At 36.5% G+C, this 19,239-nt stretch overlaps 1 protein-coding gene across 5 annotated transcripts in view; it reads left to right on the top strand.

Annotated features, from left to right (window-relative positions):
- LOC109094929 (serine/threonine-protein kinase BRSK2-like) overlaps nt 1-19,239 on the top strand; it is a 213,834-nt gene that overhangs the window by 101,877 nt on the left and 92,718 nt on the right. For all 5 annotated transcript variants that reach the window (XM_042752883.1, XM_042752887.1, XM_042752886.1 and 2 more), the window contains exon 2: nt 8,202-8,296. In XM_042752883.1, coding sequence (XP_042608817.1) covers nt 8,202-8,296 — 95 coding nt within the window. The remainder of the gene's footprint in view (nt 1-8,201; nt 8,297-19,239) is intronic.

The raw sequence follows: 19,239 nt of genomic DNA, 5'->3' as shown, positions 1-19,239 counted from the left end.
AATTAGTTAAATTTTTCAGTTTTTTGGTAATTCAGAGGGGTTATTTTAGTTAATTTGTTTTAACTAAACATTATTCCCTTTCAAACATTTTATGATATTAAACATTATTATTTCTGTTTCGCTATTTTAAAAGAACAGTTCATCCAAACTGAACATTTGCTGAAAATTTACTCAACTTCAGGCGGTCCAAGATGTAGATAAGTTTGTTTCTTCAAAGGAACATATTTGGATGTAATGTTGTACTTTGCCTTTAAGAAAAGTGTTTTCCCAGTGTGCTGTGCTGTCGAGTGTGGTTAGGCATGTACTGTTTGATGATAAGAAGCAAGCAGTAAAGAGAGAGGTGTTTGTACTTCCCACAGTTGTTGGTCTGAAGTTATTACAATGGCGACGAGTGATTAACTGCCAATACAACTTGAATAAACCCATAAACACGGCGAAAAGACGACCATTAGCAGAAGGCATCTATAAAAGTTGCTCCGACTGGCACTAGGACCCAGCGAAAGCTTGGAATCACAGGACGGAGAAAATCGCCATATCTGAACTCCACCTCTGAGTAAAACGAGAGACAAAATATAAAAAAATACAATGCAATTCAGCAACGAATTATAAATGCAAATTAACACAATTTGCAAATGCTTGTATACATGTAAACAAACCAAACACCGTTCACTGACGTGTGTTACTGTCTGATGACAAATCATGGCTACAGCTGCTGAACTGCCCTACTTTCCAAAATGTGATATTGACACAGACCAAGGATCTCTCGCACTAAAATGGAAAAAATGGCTACTAAGATTTGAAATATTCCTGACAGCCGCTGGTGTAACCAACAAAACCAGATAAAGAGCAATGTTACTGTATTATGCAGGTGAACAAGTGCAGGACATTTTTGAAACGATCCCAGAAAATGGTGACAGTGATGACTATGATAAAGCAGTACAAGTTCTCACAGAATACGTCAACCCAAATCACAATATTGAGTATGAAGTTTATGTTTTCCGACAAGCTAAACAAAAACAAGGAGAGACCATTGATGCTTTCCACACCAGGTTAAGACATCTTGCAACAACCTGTGAATTTTCAAATGACAAGTAAAAGCTCACAACAGAAAACAGTACAAAGGAAACAACAGTCAACATGCAGAAATTGTGGTGGCTCTTTTCCACATCCTGGTGGACAATCAGCATGTCCAGCTATAGGTCTGGCATGCAAATCATGCGGCAAACCAAATCATTTTGCACATTGTTGTTTCAACAAACTATGCACAGAACAAGACTACAGAAAACACACAAAACCCAGACGAAAACCTAATATAACGCAAAAGGTGAGCTTAATACAGATAAAAGAAAACAGCACACCAAAGGACCTGGAGTCGGCTGTGACCTCAAGTACTGATGATAAACACGTCTACGTCATGCTAGCACCTTCAAACATCATAAAAATGATGACAAAACAGGAACCAACAAACAAGAAAATATTACCGTATGGCAAGCAACACCCCCTTCCACTGCTGAGAAAACTAACCACTGATGTTTCAGCTTATGGAAGAACTACTGAAGCAACTGTCTATGTGGTTCAAGGAGATCATGGCTCTCTGCTCAGTCACAAAAAAGCTTCAGAGCTGGGATTCATTCACATTGTTTACTCTGCAGACATAGTTCAGCGGCCTACCCTTTCTGTTTCTGATCAGCTCATGCTAAAATACCCAAACATTATGAAGGGCATTGGAAAACTGAAAAACATTCACGTTAAGCTACACATTGATGACACTGTCAAATCATCCAACCACATCGTCATATCCCTTTCCACATCCGAAAAAAAGGTGGAGAAAGAACTGTAGCTCCTTGAGGATCAAGGCATCATAGAAAAAGCGGAAGGTCCAACACCATGGGTCTCACCCATCATAGCAATACCCAAGCCAAAAATTCTGACAAAATGCATATCTGTGTTGACATGCGCTTGCCAAACCAAGCCGTACACAGAGAGAGACACATTTCACCAACCGTAGATGACATCATCCACAATCTCAGTGGAGCAGTGATGTTCTCTAAACTGGACCTTAACTCAGGCTTTCACTAACTTGAACTAGCACCTGAGTCCAGATACATCACAACATTTTCAACCCATGTTGGAATGAGAAGATTTACAAGGCTCATATTCGGCATCTCATTGGCAGCTGAAGTTTTTTAAAATACCATCCAACAGGTCCTGCAGGGAATCCCTGGAGTTAGAAATTTCGGTGACGACATTTTGGTGTATGGCACCACACTAGATGCCCATAACAGACAACAAATTTCTTGAAGCAGTCTTTTAACGATTGTATGAAAAAAGCCTGACAATCGACAAGGACAAATGTGAATTTCATAAAACATCCCTGGAGTTGTATGTATTCTCCAATCGTGGCATCGCTCCTGACCCCCCAAAAATTGAGGCAATCACCTGTATGCCACCTCCACAAACCCAGAGTGAAGTAAGAAGCCTCTTAAGAATGGCCAATTACAGTGCAAGGTTCATTCCTGACTACTCTTCACTCACACGACTTCTGAGGGAACTCACAAAGAAGGACTCTGAATGGCTGTGGAATAAAAAGCAAGCAGACACTCTGATAACCCTCAAAGAAAGACAGGTCAAAACCCCTGTGATGAGCTACTTCTATCCTGAAAGAGAAACCAATGTCATTGTCGATGCCAGTCCTGTCGGCCTTGGCGCTATCTTGGCACAGGCAGACAAAACCACTAATCACACTAATATTGTTCCTTATGCAAGCAGGGCCTTGACCCCAGTTGAACTGAGGTACTCTCAGATGGAAAGAGAGGCTCTTGCTATCATCTGGAGCTGTGAATACTTCCATCTGTATCTTTATGGTGCTGAATTTAACATGATCACTGACCACAAACCTTTAGAGCTAATCTTTAACAACCCTAAATCAAAACCGCCAGCACAAATCAAGAGATGGGCTCTCAGACTCCAGCCTTACAAGTACAAGGTCATTTACAAAGCAGGTAAAACAAATCCTGCTGACTATATGTCTCGCCACCCACAGACTCCATCACGCATGATGTTGACACAGAAATGCATGTCAACTTTATTGCCACTAACGCAATCCCTAAAGCTTTGACACAGGAGGAAGTAAAGTCTGCAACAGCAAAGGACTGCCTTTTTCAGCATGTCATCAACATCGCCTGCACTGGTCAATGGCACAGACTTTATGATCATTTCATCACAGAACGTGATCTGTCTGATCTGAATCATTCTACAATGTCAGAGAGGAGCTTACTGTTCTGGATGACAGAAGTGCACTTCTGAGAGGAAACCGCATTGTTATGCTAAGGGCCCTGCAGCACAGAGCACTTGATCTCACACATGAAGGCCACCAGGGTTCAGTAAAAAAAAAAAAAAAAAACAGCTGTTGAGAGAAAAGGGAATAGACAAGCAGGAAGAGCAACTAATATCATCCTGCATTCCCTGTCAAGCATCAACTACTTACAACAAACATCAACCGCTCCAGATGTCAGAGTTACCTGAAGGTCCATGGCAGAATGTCTCTGTTGACTTTTGCGGTCCATTTCCCTCTAGCGACTATCTTCTAGTTGTTCTGGATGAATACTCCAGATTCCCCTTTGTGGAGATAACACCATCAACATCCGCACATACAGTCATTCCATTATTGGACAAAATATTCTCCACAGCAGGCATTCCCAAAATAATGAATTTTGACAACGGCCCTCCATTCTCCAGTCAAGACCTTGCGAACTTTACAACCTACCTTGGTATTCACCATCGAAAGATCACCCCCTACTGGCCTCAAGCCAATGGTGAGGTTGAGAGATTCATGAGAACCGTCTAGAAAGCAATATCAGCTGCCACTGTTGAAGGAAAATCATGGAAACAAGAACTCCACAAATTTCTTAGAAACTATAGAGCAACACCTCATCAAACCAATGGGATGTCCCATGCTGAATTACTATTTGGCAGACCTATCAACATTAAACTACCAGCTTAACAAAGTCCAGTGATTAATGACAAACAGATAGCTCCAAAAAGGAATAGATGAATCAGTATTCTGATCACAGTAAGAAAGCTTCACATTCTGAGCTCAATGTGGTTGATTCTATGCTCATTCATGAAAGAAAAATGGGAAAACTTATGACAACCTTCAACCAGAAACCTTACAACGTCAAAAAAACTTAAGGTACAATGATTACAGTTCAACAAGGGAAACACACTGCCACCAGAAACATCTCTTATCTAAAACCTCTGAAACAATGCACATCAATTCCACATGCCAACTCCACTGATGATGAGATGGATGATTTTGATGACATAGCCCAAACTCAGGAGCACAGGAGTCCCCAAAACTCTGCTGAATGTCCTGTACAGGTGGAGAAAAGATATACAAGAGAGAAAGCAGAAAGAAACCCCCAAGACTGATGGATTACATAGAGTGAGACAAAAGCTTAACATTATGAAAAAACACTAAGTTAAGTCAAGGTCCTCCCATTACAGCCAGTTGACATGTCTACATACCAGATTCTAATTTCTATTTACTATACTAAATTCATTTTACTTGTTCAGTCATAATTTAAATTAGCATAATTTAAAGAGAATATACGTTCAGTCACATTTGTATTTCATATTTCATGCTTAAACCCAGGGTGAATTAGTATTAACATTATAATTATTATTTTCTTTTTCTAAAACACAGGGATGGATGTAATGTTGTACTTCGCCTTCAAGAAAAGTGTTTTCCCAGTGTGCTGTACTGTCGAGTGTGGTTGAGCATGTACTGCTTGATGATAAGAAGCAAGCGGTAAAGAGAGAGATATTTTGTACTTCACACAGTTGTTGGTCTGAAGTTATTACAATGGAGAAATTTATCATTACATGACTTGATCAACAATGGATCCTCTGCAGTGCCTAAAAAGCTAGGTATATCTCCTCAAGTATTGACAACTGCAACATATATGTTAAGTCATACAGTATATTAACTCTTGGGTCAAGGTGAATATTGTGTTTTGACCATTATTATGATGTTGCTGTGGACTGGAGCTCTTTTCATTTCATTGATCGGGAAGGCACACAAAGACTGAAATCGATACGGAGCGAGCGGCCGCCCCGTCGTCAGTCATACTCCACCAAGTGTTTTTGAATTCTTATCAGAGCATATGAAGCGCACACGAAGGGTTTCGCCGAGCATTTTCCACGTCTCTTCTTTTTGATAAGGCCATTTCTTCTGCCCTTGGACTTAATGTGCTATATCTCTGTGATAATGTCATGCGGTATGACGTCTGACTGTGATATGCTCTCCACATATATATTTTGTGCTAATGTCTTTGTGTATTATCATACTGTAGCTAGCTGGAATAGGTCACAGCACTCAAAGTGCATGAAACTCTCTTCCTCGAGTCTCATAAACAGAGGGCTTTGATTATAAGAAAGGATATTTTGAGTGATGGTTTTTCATTTGGGGGGTGGGGGGGGGGTTTCTTCGTGTTTCGTCCTCATTATGAGGTTTTCTTTCTTTACTTCTAGCCATCTCTGATGATTGGATCCATACTAATGGTTTTGCCCCCCCCCCACACACACACACTGCTGGGTTTGCTGTCAAGTGTCATTATTGTTTGATTTGCTGCGGCTAACATTTGAATGATATTCCCTCTCTTTCACGAACCTAAAGGGTGCAGGGCTTTATCGTATATTATGTCCCGTTTGGTGCACCCTATATCAGAGGTCACCAATTAGCAGTTTGCAGTCCAGATCCAGACCTGAGACTGGTTTAACCAGGACTGTGAATCGTTTATCATAAATTGATGTAATTATAGCAGGGTTTGTTTTCTCTCTCCACATGGAGAAGGTGAAGCTGGATCATAGATTTGGTTTTTATAATTGTCATGGTGAACATTATATTTTACATTATTCATTCATAAATATCATAAAGGAGTCACACCATATGACATTTTACAACCTGAACTATCCTTGCCTTGTCCTTAAAGGTTAGATCTGATATTTTAAGAGACTTATTGACTTTATTTTTGTGCATGTTTCTGTGTGTTGGTTGAACCACATGACTAATTTACGGTAAAATATTTTTCAAATATTTATAATAAAACTACTTCACTGCTTAAAACATTTTTCTAGAAAATAGTACTCAAAGATAATGACAAGCTGCTTAAGGTTTTCTTAAGAAAATATTTTTTTTCTTTTTTTTTAATTTGTTTTTTAAATGTCTTTTTTTTCTTAATTAGGATATCACGACAGTTATATAACCGTCAATTTTACCTTTTCATGTTTTTCATATCAAAATGAATTTTAATTAAGAAAATAAAAACATGTTCATTATAGAAAAGGCATATTTAATTAATTGTATGTAAGACTTGCTTATTTTTTATGTTGTGAGAACAAATTTTTCAAGTACTGTTTTACTAAATGTTTTTTTATGAAATAATAATTAAAGATAATGACAAACTACTTAAATAGTAAATATTTATTTTATTTTATTTTATTACTTTTTCTTATCTAGTATATCAAGAAAGTTGTCAACCTTATTTCTTTTTTTTATTAATTTTATTTAAAACAAATGAAAATGTTAATCAGAAAAGGTGTACTGAAGTAACTGTATGAATTGCATTTTAATGTGTTATTGAATAACAATAATTCAGGTACTTTTATTAATTGTTTCCTAAGAAATAGTAATCAAAGAAAATGAAAAGGTTTTTTTAAGTGTCAAAAGAATTATTTTTAATGAGGCTTTTTTATTATTATTAAATTATCAAGACAGCTGTTTTAATCTTATTTTTTTCATATCAAATTTTTTTATGAAATGTTAAAAAATGTAATGAAGTGTCTGTATATTAAAAAAAAAAAATAAATAATAATAATAATAATAATAATAATAATAATAATAATAATAATAAAAATAATAATAATAATAAGATTGTCATGCCATAGACCCTGATACAGGAATCATGATAGCAGGGAACAAGGAATCAGTTCAGTTTATCTGCCACTTATTGCTTCACACACACTGTGGACAGAAAAACTTAAGTTGAATGATGATTTGTATTGTGAAAAGTGCTATACAATTATATATTTATAATATAATATAATATAATATAATATAATATAATAATGTTATGATATAATATAATAATGTTATAATATAATAATGTTATAATATAATATAATATAATATAATATAATATAATATAATATAATATAATATAATATAATATAATATAATATAATATAATATAATATAATATAAATGAACAGCCCAGTTCCTTTAAAGGCATAAAAAATCTTCAGCAGTGGACAGTTTTGCAATCCATCTTAAGACTCTTCAAAACCAGCCATTTGTCCTCAGCTCATAAAGAGCCATTGAGTCCCATGAGAGCAGAGGTTGTTCAGGAGTGTCTGTTGAGTGTCATCAGGGACGAGGGTTTGGTTGGGATGAGGTGGGGGTTTCTTACACTTTAATACAAACCAAAAACATTCACAGCATCCTCTTTGCAAATCACAGCATTTTCTGTTTATGCTCCTGTCAGTTTTCCGATACGCGTGCACCTTAGGATATGAAACATTCATTATCTTGTCTCACGCAGGCGTCCAACCCTCTCTATCTACCAAACAATTCAAACTCTACTATGTACGGAGCAGCAAACAACTTTGCTGAATCATCTTAAGTGGTTTTTGTCTCGTTTAAAAACGCTTGCTCAACAGTCACCGAAGGACCCAGGGGTTGACGCTGAAGACTTTTCTTTCGAAAGTCCTTGAACGTGGTGTAGTATTGAGAAGGGAGGGGGAAGCAGGAGTGTAATGCCTGTAAACATTTAGCACTTTGACTAATAAAAGTGTTAAGCGTGTGGCAGATGTTTAGGAGAAATGATTTCCTCAAGCCACCCACCGTGCTGCTCACGCACCATGAAACCACATCACGAGTGATAAAGCAGAAAGGCCTTTAGGTAGCTGTTCGCCATCAGTTCCTCTCGCAGTTTTGCTTATCTGCTGTACCTGACGCTGTTTGTCTTGAGATATGAATGAAGCGTCTGGCACATGCTTGTGTGTAACAGGAAATGGCCTGTGAGAGGGGTTTTCTGACTAAATTATGAGCCAAAACATTGCTCAGCCATGTTGCAGGCCAATGATTAGACTAATATTTTTCTTTTAACCTTTTCTTTCTTCTTTTTATTTTTTTTCTCTAGGTCTTGTAAAGCTCGGGGTCCACTGTGTCACGTGTCAGAAAGTCGCCATAAAGATTGTAAACCGAGAAAAGCTCAGCGAATCCGTCTTAATGAAGGTAAGATTTCATTTTTGCTTTGGAAATGTCAGCTTTGCACACAAGAATGGTCTCCTGTTCTTTCTCAAAGAAATAATTCAGTCCAAAATGATCATTCGGAATATTTACTCTAAGAAAAACCAGCTTTCTTCCGTGAAACGCAAAAGGAGGAATTTAGCAGAATGTTAATGCTGCCCTTGTCCATGCAGTCAAAGTGTATGATAATACACCATAAAAGTCAGTGTAAATCATGTGCTATATATTTAAAGTCTTCTGAAGTTATCTAGAAAAATGTTGTAAAAAAATTATAATTTGTTATTTACTGAAAAGCTTCCCCTCTACCACAGATTTCAAAAATATTTGGCATATATCTTTCTTAAAGAAATAGTTCAAATTATCTCTTATCAGAGTCTTTATAACTTACTCTCTTCTGTAAACCAAAAAAGAGATGTTTAGCAGAATGTTAAATAACTTACTCTCTTCTGTATTAAATTGAATTAATTAAAAATGTTAATCGACTGACAGCCCTAATATATATATATATCATTTGTCTTAAATGAATAGACTTCGTCAATATATTTAGCGACTTTTTTTCTTAAAGAAAAGCACCTAGCGACAAAACTAGCGACTTCTAGCACAAACCTTATTTAGTTTCTGAGACTCACCGGTACTTCCGCATGAGCGCAAGGTTTCTCTTTCCCAGCATCCACACACCTCTCTCTGCGTCTGATCTGTTCAGCGAGCGGCTGAGAGGAGCAGCGCTTTAGGTTAAACCAGATATTCTGTCACTTCTAACTCTATTTTACATGCAAATGTAGCTGAAATCACAGCAAAGCCATTTTCTTTATCTTATGTGTATTTGATTTCATTGGATGATGTCGTGATTATGAATCAGGATTTGTGTGCAGATTAACATCTAATGCAGAGCTGGTTAGGCTATGTAGTCTTAATGGGCCGCATTTCAATCTCATATTCACCCAGTTGTCTTACAACAGAAACAGAAAATTATACCAGTGAAAACAGTTTTATTGAGAATTTGGCTGCATTAAAATACAGTTTGTAAGCAGTCAGTGTACCTTCAGATAATTCCTTTAAATTTATTTTTATTTTTATTTTTTATTTTTTTTATTTTTGCAAGTGGAATGCATTGTAAATGGTTATTCACTGTTTATAAGGAAATTTCAGCTTTTTTGGCAGTAGCACTTATTATATGCATGTGTACAGAACAGTGTCTTATAATTGGTCTTCAGTGTAAGATTGAAAAGCCTATAGATAGTTTATGGGGATGCATAAAAGAAAAGAAAAAAAAACATACAGTTGCAAACCCTACCATGCATACAAAAAATACAAAAAACAAACAAACTTGCAAGCACAACCATGCACACTCATACACGTGCACGCACATTCACGCACAAATATTAATGAAATCACACTCACTCAAATTACCTCTCTCTCTCTCACACTCACACACACACACACATACACAAACACACACATACAAACACACACAGATTAATAATGTACATTATAAACAGGTGCAAGGTTTGTGTCTTTCAATTATTAAAGGGGGTCATATGATGCAATTTCAATTTTCCTTTCTCTTTGGAGTGTTACAAGCTCTTGGTGCATAAAGAAGATCTGTAAAGTTGCAAAGACTAAAGTCTCAAATCCAAAGAGATATTCTTTATAAAAGTTAAGAGTCAACCACACCCCCCTAAAACAGCCCTAAAACAGATGATTTTAAATCTCTACGTCGTTTTTTGGGAAGATTTGCATAACACCGCCCAGATGTTCACGGAAAAGAAAGAAGGCATACCTTTTATTCTCATAGTAGTATTGTTGTTGCCGTCGCCGCCATGTCGTATAGACACTGTGTGTTTCACTGTGAAAGCAAAACTACTTTGTTTGGCCTTCCAAAAGAGGACGATATCTGCTTCTTCATGCCTGGAGCTGATCCGTGCTGGTCGCTGAGGAAATACATCAACTTTGCACTATGCATCACCGGATCGGCCTTGTGGTGTGTGACTCGGTTTCGTTGAGAAAGTGAAACTACTTTGTTTGGCCTTCCAGAAGAGAACAAGACTAGAAATCATGTTTATATCACGTTTATAATGGGTTTAATGTTTATGTCTCGTTGCTCCGGCCGGAAAGGGCATCACAATATGTTAAGGGGCGTAACATTTCAGTCACACGCTTGAGGTATTCGGCCAATCACAACGCACTGGATAGCTGGCCAATCACAGCACACCTTTCTTTCAGAGCTATGAGCTTTGTAAAAAATAGAGGAGAAACAATAATGTACAGTATGTGGAAATGAATGTGTTTTTTGAACCTTAAACCGCATAAACACATTTCATTACACCAAATACACAAAATAATGTTCTTTTTATCAATATCATATGACCCCTTTAATTTTTTTTTCTTGTTGTTGTTATTCTTTTGTTAAAAAGGAAGGATCTAACTTAAGGGTGTGTTCATGTACCTTATTACACGGCTCTGTGGAATACTTGATTCTGATTGGTCAATCGCAGAATAACATACCGCTGGATGGTTACTTGTCTCTGTGGAATACTTGATTCTGATTGGTCAATCGCAGAATAACATACCCTACGCGTTATCTTGACTGGTATTACTTATATGCTTATCGATTCACTCCGCTCTCATTGACTGTCTGGCTCCATCTTGTGACTGAAAACACTTAACCACCGCGTGTTACAGTGAAAGACTTCAGCATTCATTTCAACATATATGGGAAAAACAAATCTTTTTAGCCTTGTAATAAGCGGGATAATGTACATCCAGCTTGGGGTTTATTCTGTGATAACAACCTAAAGGTGATGCCTGTTTGAAGAATGCAATTTGGTTGCATAGAAACCATTTTACTTTAATTGTGGAATTAACAGGTTTAATTAACAGAATTAACCTGTTAGCGGGTTGACAGGTTAATACTTTTTCATGGGTTTCTTCAATGTTTGAGGAATACTGAAACAGCTGTACCTAAATACTTTTCATGCTTTCATTGCAATTTTTATTTATTTATTTATTTTAGATTTTTATTGTATTAACAACTCAGCTGTACAGTATGTGGACACTTTTTGAGTAGAAATGCATATTGCAATTGTTATTGTTGTTGTTGTTGCAAATAAACTCCCATATTCCATAACTACTGTAGTTTAAGTTATTTTAACATATGAATTCAGTTAAATCATCAAACATTTGTATGACTTGACAGTGAGTTGCTTGACCCAAGCTACGACTTGACTTGACTTGAATTGCTTGACAAAAGCAGTGACTTGACTTGCTTGATTCTCACAAAAATTTACTTGGACTTACTTGTGACTTGCACATGTGTGACTTACTCCCACCTCTGATATATACAGTATGTGTTTAGCTTTGCGTGAACAAAAAAATAAAAAATAAAATAATAATACAATTTAAGTTGTTATTCAGTAAAAATCTTCCCCTCCGCTGCAGCGCACAAAAATAAATTTCATATATATTTTAAAAAATCTTGTTTTTTAAAAGAAAAGGTCCTAAATGAAAATTCAGTTTTTTTTTTTATCTATGAATATTTACAAGTTACTTTCTTCTGTGAAACAAAAAAGGAGTAATTTAGCAGAATGTTAACGCCTTTTCCATACAATGAAAGTTAATGGTGACCAAAAAGCATCACAAAAGTAGTCAAGGGTGTTTAATGCTCTCATTTCCACCTCTTCCCTATCCTAAAATTATTCCAAAATAAAGATAAAACAAATGAATTAATGAATAAACAGTGCCTACAACCATATAATGTTATTTATTGCCTGTAAAACTATACTTTGGGTAATAGTTGGCCCATAATGATCTCCTCTGATAAAAGCAGCCATGGGAACACAGAGACTGAAACTGGAGACGAAAGATCCTGATTAAAGATAATTGTCTTTCAAGGGAGGCGTATTAAAATATGAGATGCTTGTTATTATTTGGAAACGGGGGCAAGCTTGTGGAATGCCTTAATATTAGAATATCCCCTAATACATATGCTTAAAATGTATAATTTTAGATGCAAACCTAGAGTAACTGTTTTCCTTTTGCTTCAACGGATATTAATGAGGAAGGGACTTGGCCGGGGACGAGAAGCAATAAATAAACTCAGCAAGATTAGAGATTATAAACACTGCAGTTCTTTCAGATATTTGCACATTTGAGGTTTCGCCAGAAGGCAGAGGTCCAAATGAAGATCTTGCTGGAAACAAGCAGCACCTGAGGCTCAGAGACTTATGGTTTTAAAGGAATGACAGCATTTTAAGATGAATACCATTTGTAGAATGCCAGTTTGACTTTTGATATGCATATATACATATAATCTGTATGCTTACTGATACTAAACTTCTGAACCGTAGCAGTGTTATTTAGTATAATGGAAATATAATTATAGTTATTATTATAGTTTTGTTTTCAGTTTTTTATTTTCCATTTTCTGTTAAACTTTAAAGTTTTAGTTTTTTTGTAATTTATATTTGTGGTTTTTTTTCTATGTATATATAGTTTTTTAATGTTTTATTTTATTTTTGTTTATTTTAGTATATTAAGTTAAAGTAAATGAATGTTAGTTAGTAGTTTTTTAATGTTTTATTTTATAAGAGTTTTATAAACAAATATTTTAGTAATGTAAATGCTTTCATGGTTTTAGGTTTAGTTAAATATAATACCCCTGCATTAAATTGAAAAAAGAAGAAAAAAATAGAGCGAAAGAGAAATAATGTTACAAATTATTTCTGTTTCTTTTGAAAATCATTTGGACTTTCTGTTTATTAAAGAATAAAAAATACAAAAATAAATATGAGCAGTAGATTAGCATATTAGAATGATTTCTGAAGGATCATGTGACACTGAAGACTAATGATGCTGAAAATTCAGCTTTGATCACAGGAATAAATTACATTTTACAATATATTATAATAGAAAATAGTTATTTGAAATTGATTTAAAAATATTACTGTTTTTATTATATTTTGACCCAATAAATGCAAATATATTTATCAAATAAAACTATTTTCATCCATTTTGGCTTAAATTTAAAATCATTCCAAATTTTTGACAGGTAATGTACATGTTTAAAGAAACGTACGGTTAACATGGTACATGGCAAAAATCCATGACATTACCATTTTGCCTTGTTCAGAAAACACACTGAAATTCTTTAACGCACATTTTCCACTCTGCATCTAGCGGTTGATTGTTCAAGCACAGCTCTCTGATCGCGTCAGCCAATCAGAACGCCTCACAGAGCGAACAAACCCTATATCTGATTCTCATCAGCACCAACACCGCCACATGAACTCCAAACGACCCGCATGCACTTCACAAACAATCAAGACAATTCAACTCACACTAATCATATGCTCCTCAGGTCTAAACAGTCTGTGTTTACATTATCATTTATTCCACATCTCACATAAATAATGCATGTACCACTTCGCCTGAACTTGAAGTTTAATGCGACTACAACAGATATTACAATTTCCAGCCCTTGTTTTCACATAATTACTTCGGTATGAGGTAAAAGTCGATTCGAGCAGCCACCAATTTATCTCCACATGAGTTTGGGAGATGAGGGGGTGGATTGTCAGGGTTATTTTGGACAGCGGTCTTTGTTTTGGAGCGTGTGTGTGTGATTTGGTGTGCTGTCTAACTCTTGGCTTTGACATTCTCATTGTCGTCCTCCTGTCACCGAGATGAATATGGGCTATCCCAGCACCTGTCTCTCCTCTCATGCCTGCGCCTCCAGACCAGCATTGCAAATGTCACCTTTTTAAATGCAAATGTTGCATTCTCTGTTTCCTTCCTGGCACCTCGGTCCAGACGCCGTGTACCGCTGTGAATAAGATTCTCACAGTCATTCTCTGGAGTGTCCACACCTCTGATTTTATATTGAGGACGTAACCGCATGAAGTCCACACCAGCGCACATGGCCAAACTCACGGCAGCCATGTTGAAGGATTATAAGAAAGAGGATTAGATGAAAAAAAAAGATGATGTTATGGAAGCTATGAGCTTTAGATAAGGATTTCAGTTTGGGTTTAAAGAAACAGTTCAGCCAAAACATGAAATTCGAATAACTCATTTCATTGCGGTCTGTTTATCACACAAAGCTAGCATATAGCATAAGAAGACTTGAAATTTGTAATATAGACCAATGTTATGATACAGTTGTGTTCTCACATGCTTTGTTTTATTTAAGTAACATTTATATATTTGTAGTATTGTAGTATTTATAAAGATTTTGATTTAGATTTTTATAGGTTCTGTTTTAATTTTAATTTTTAAATGACTAAAGTTTTAGTAATTTTGTTAGCTTTTGTAATTTTTATTATGGTCTTTATTTATTTATTTTTTATTTTAGTTTCAGTTATTTTAGAACCTTAATATTTATATACCTTTATAGAATGTATTAATATTTAGAACACATTCGTATTTAGATTTTACGTTCAGAACAACATGAATGTAAAAAAGTAATTTTGTGTGTGTGTGTGTGTGTGTGTATGTGAACTATCCATTTGTTATTTGTTTGTTTGTTTATTTATTAGTTAGTGACCATGACGAAAGGATACACTAAATTTTTGTGTTGTTACGTTTGTCTGAACTGTGACAGAATTGACTTTAAGGCAGCTTAATAGTCATAATAATAAAAACACCCAAGATGGTGGATGACGGTATCAATAAAAAAGTGATTATATTTAAATAAAATGTACTATTTCCTAGTAAATGTGTCAGCTATGTGCATTGTTAAGCTTATTAGAGTATCTCATTGTTAGCTTAGCAACATGCTATCAATTGTGAGTCTCCTTGCTCATGTGCATCACTTGAGGAGTGCTATTTGCTGCCAACATTGTGTGTTTCAAATCACTTGCTTCTATTTCTTAGATTACCTCCGAAGGTAGCTGACTGAGTAAACACTATATAGCAATGCAGCTCACAAGGCTTTGGAACAGAGCTTGTGTTTGATAGCAGGTGTGTAACTGATGGTCTCTGTGATTGAACATGAGTGTATAGTGTACATGTGTGAATGCGAGTGGGATGTGGTGCCTTGTTGAGGCCTAAGGGAATATTTAACATTTGTAACTCCCAAGATTATAGAGTTTACATTGACTCATAGCTACACATACACATACTGTAGTCTGCAGAAAGCAGATAAGTCCCTGTGTGTGTACACATATATAAATATATATCTATGCATGCTTTTCTTCATGTGAGCGGTTCAGTGCGTCTCTAAAAACTAGAGGTTTAATCTAGATTTCAGGCAAGTTTCAAAGTCGGCCAAGTAAATAGATTAGCGTTAGCGTATCGGGGTTTAGAGGGATAAGAAATGCAAACACACAAATATAGACACACACACTGGAGTGTATTTGATCTGGGAGTTTGAGGTAGAGCTTTTTTTAGAATTGAATGCTAGTGTACTACACAGTACACACTGTATACTACATTCTTTTGCACTGCAGTATTTAAATATACTGTACTAAATATACTAGCACTTTCAAAAATAGCAGGTAATACTGCATTGTGAACATAATCTGTATGTGTGTGTGTGTGTGTGTGTGTGTGTTGAGCACAGCGAGTGGCTAGTCAGAACATCAGGGCTCTGATGATTGTGCTTCCTGTGAGCTCTGGGCCTGATTAAAGCTCATTATCCACGGTATCCCACTCTCTCACTCTTCTCTACTGACACAGCATCAAAGAGACACAACCAACAGAACGATAGAGGGAGAGAGAGGAAAAAAGGGGAATAGATGGATACAGATAAGTAGACCAAGATGAATGGAAGGAGAAATGCAGTTATATAGAGTGTGGGATAATGTATGTGATTCCAATCACTATTTTTGACTTTCCGTAACACTGGCTATGGAAGACGCATTAAAGTGAATGTTCCAGAACCTCTTGTGCTGTGTAGATGGTTTTCGTACAGGACATTGAATAGCTGCCATTGAATTTTAGAAAGAGAGTCCCTCACGAGGCAATCATCATATTTTGGGGTCCTTGGCCTCAAAAACCATTGGTTTAGCTCTTGTGATTCATCTCCCACTTCACCAGGTTGTAGTAGGAGTAGTGACACTACAGTATAAAGCAACAAACCGAACAGAGAGTTCCAAGCAATTTAATCGCTGTCAGTGCGAATGCACCTTTGTCGACACCTGGTTGTAATTCAAGTGATTGAATCAAAATGGGATGCAGCTCTTCTTCTTATGCGGTTTGCAACACAGAACTTTCAGCCCACTGAACTCCATTATGATGTAGAACTGTAAACCTCTCAGCTACTGATGTGGCATGTTGAATACTTGATTCGCTTCTCGAGCAGTCGCACACTCTGTTCCGGAATGAATTATCCCGGCAGAAAAAAGCTGAGACAGTTTTTCCTGTTGGGTTTGCAGATCTGTGCTGTGCACAGCATTGCTTCTGCCCTAGTAGAGCCTATAATACTCTGAACTGGGTATTAGACACCATTTACGAGGCATAAATCATCCCACAGTCTGCACCTTCTCCCCTTGGCTTCTGCTGGTATTTATTTTAATGCATCCAGTGACTAGCACTCAATGTCCACTCTGATCAGTGGTACCAATTCAGGTGGCTCCTTGCAAAGGCTGTTGGTTTATTTTATTGTTCTTGCCAGGATGCCCTCACTGAAATATTGGAAGACATATGTTTTCATGTGCATTACTTTAGGCTGAGAGGTTATGCCACTTACCAATTGAGAAACCTTTGATGGAGCATTTGTTGGATATAAATGGATAAAATTATTTGGAGGGTATGGAAAATGCCAGATGATGCAATACCACAAACTGGATTTCCAAAAGCACAAGTGGACCTGTCACTATTCCCATTGCCCACATCAGTGGTTCTCAATCATCACATATCACTTCAGACGTTTGATCTATTCAGCTGTAAGTTCCCTGCGAAGTGGACATCACAGGATATTCCACCATGATTCCAGTTTGAAGGGAGTGTATATTAGGGTTGGACCAATAGACGAAACTAAGCAAAAGCGTTAAACTAAGCAAATAAACTAGTTGATTTGCTGGGACCTGAAGCAAAACCAGCTGAGAATCATTGCCGTAAACCAGGGGTAGCAACAAGTCACGCTCACTGACTGAATGTCTGATACATTGGGCACACAAACTGACCCTTCCTATTTTTGGGAGATGTGTGTGTTGCATTCTCCAACACACCGCTTGGAAACAAAGCCGTTGTGACGCTAAACCCACTCAAGGAAGAAGAAAGCCATCGTGGTTAGTTTAAAGCAACCAACCACAGTTAGTTTAGTTTTGTATTTAAAGTATGTTTTAGTATTATTGTATAAAAATAGAATTAGAATCATTTAGATACTATTTATACACTATTTGCTTAAAGTTGTCTTTTTTTTTGAAGTACACTATTTTATAGATTTTTTTTTTTTGTTTGTACATAAAGAAATTATTAATTCATCAACTCCTTCATCACGCGACAATGACTTCTTCCGATTTCCTGATGGTTTTAGAGGACAATTACTCCTCATCGGTCCCTGACATTTCAAATAATAATACAACAGTGAACGCGACAAGTATAAAAGCCTCGTCCATTTGGGACGGTTCGCACGCAGTCATCGGAGGCTCGCGGAGTGGAACTAGGCGATAGTATAAATCCCACTTTCTGCCACAATGTCTGGGTCCTCAAGACCTGAAGATTTTTTCCTGAAGAGTTTAGTTACAACCCGCTTCAAAAAACCTACAGTACCTGTAGGTGATCAAGTGATCCTAAACACCATGATTGGCTGGTTCGAGTGAATTTGATTAGGGTTAGAGCTAAACTCTGCAGGATTGTAGCTGTCCAGGAACAGGGTTGGCTACCACCAGTGTAAACTGTAGTTAGCTTAGAGATTACCTTGGTGTTTTGAATGTGGAGAAGAACAGTTATGTTGATTTTAAAATAAGAATGCATGCACAAAAATGGAAAATGACTTGGGAGCAGTATATGTGAAGAGAGTGATGTGAACTGCAAGAGAGAGAAACAGGGAAATGGGATGGAGAGGTCTGTCGAGGCTGGAGTAATTGCCCCCTTGAAGCAAATAATTGAGGCAGGAGAAGAGTGAGGGGTGTGGGTGGGTACAGCATGACCTTGAGCCCCAGCCCTAACTCTTGCAATCCTACAGATAGATGGAGAGAAAGAGACCAACATCAGCCAACATTGCCAAAAAGAATGAATTAAGACAAGAATAGCCAATGTAGGGAATCATGGCTGTTTCACGTGATCCGTTTCAATGTTCCCCAGTGCACTGAACTACATCCAAGTGTCAAGCTACATTGGTACCCCCATTCCAATGGTGTGTGAAGGTCAAACACTGGAATGCAACATACAGGTCAAACAATTTTAACTTTGACTCTGCCACAGACCTTAAAGTGCAGTCAATGAATACTGGATTTTCTGAGACTAATCGTGCACTTATCTAGAAAGAGTGAACACAATTTTGATGACATATTGTGACTTTCATAGAATAATAATCTCATACACATGTTATTCTGGGTATACTTTCATTAGTTTACTCTTTATCCTGAACATTTCTTTGAACAAATAGTAAAATGGCACATTACTTAAATGTGCCGAGGCCAAATTGTGGCACATATGTCATGATTCACAACTGAAGGAAATTGCATATTTGGAATTGCAGTTGTATTTTGTCCAAATCTTGTCGCTTTACTCTTGTTCAATGCTGCACTTAAAAAAAAAAAAAAAAAAAAAAAAAAAACCTCTGAGAATGTACATAAATAAATGTCATCACATTGAACCCACAGATGATGGTAGAATAATGAAAAAAAAGTATATTTAAATAATGTTTATTTTATGGCATCATTTTCCAAGAATCATATAGTATACTGTATGTAGTTAAGGCTATATCTGTGCTTTTATTAAATAGATTACTAATATTTTTTTGTTTGTTTGTTTGTTTATTTATT

Source organism: Cyprinus carpio, chromosome B25 (genome assembly GCF_018340385.1).
Source record: "Cyprinus carpio isolate SPL01 chromosome B25, ASM1834038v1, whole genome shotgun sequence".
In the NCBI taxonomy this organism is placed as follows: Eukaryota; Metazoa; Chordata; class Actinopteri; order Cypriniformes; family Cyprinidae; genus Cyprinus; species Cyprinus carpio.
The sequence above is the reverse complement of the archived record's forward strand: the minus strand, read 5'-3'. Positions and strand labels throughout refer to the sequence as shown.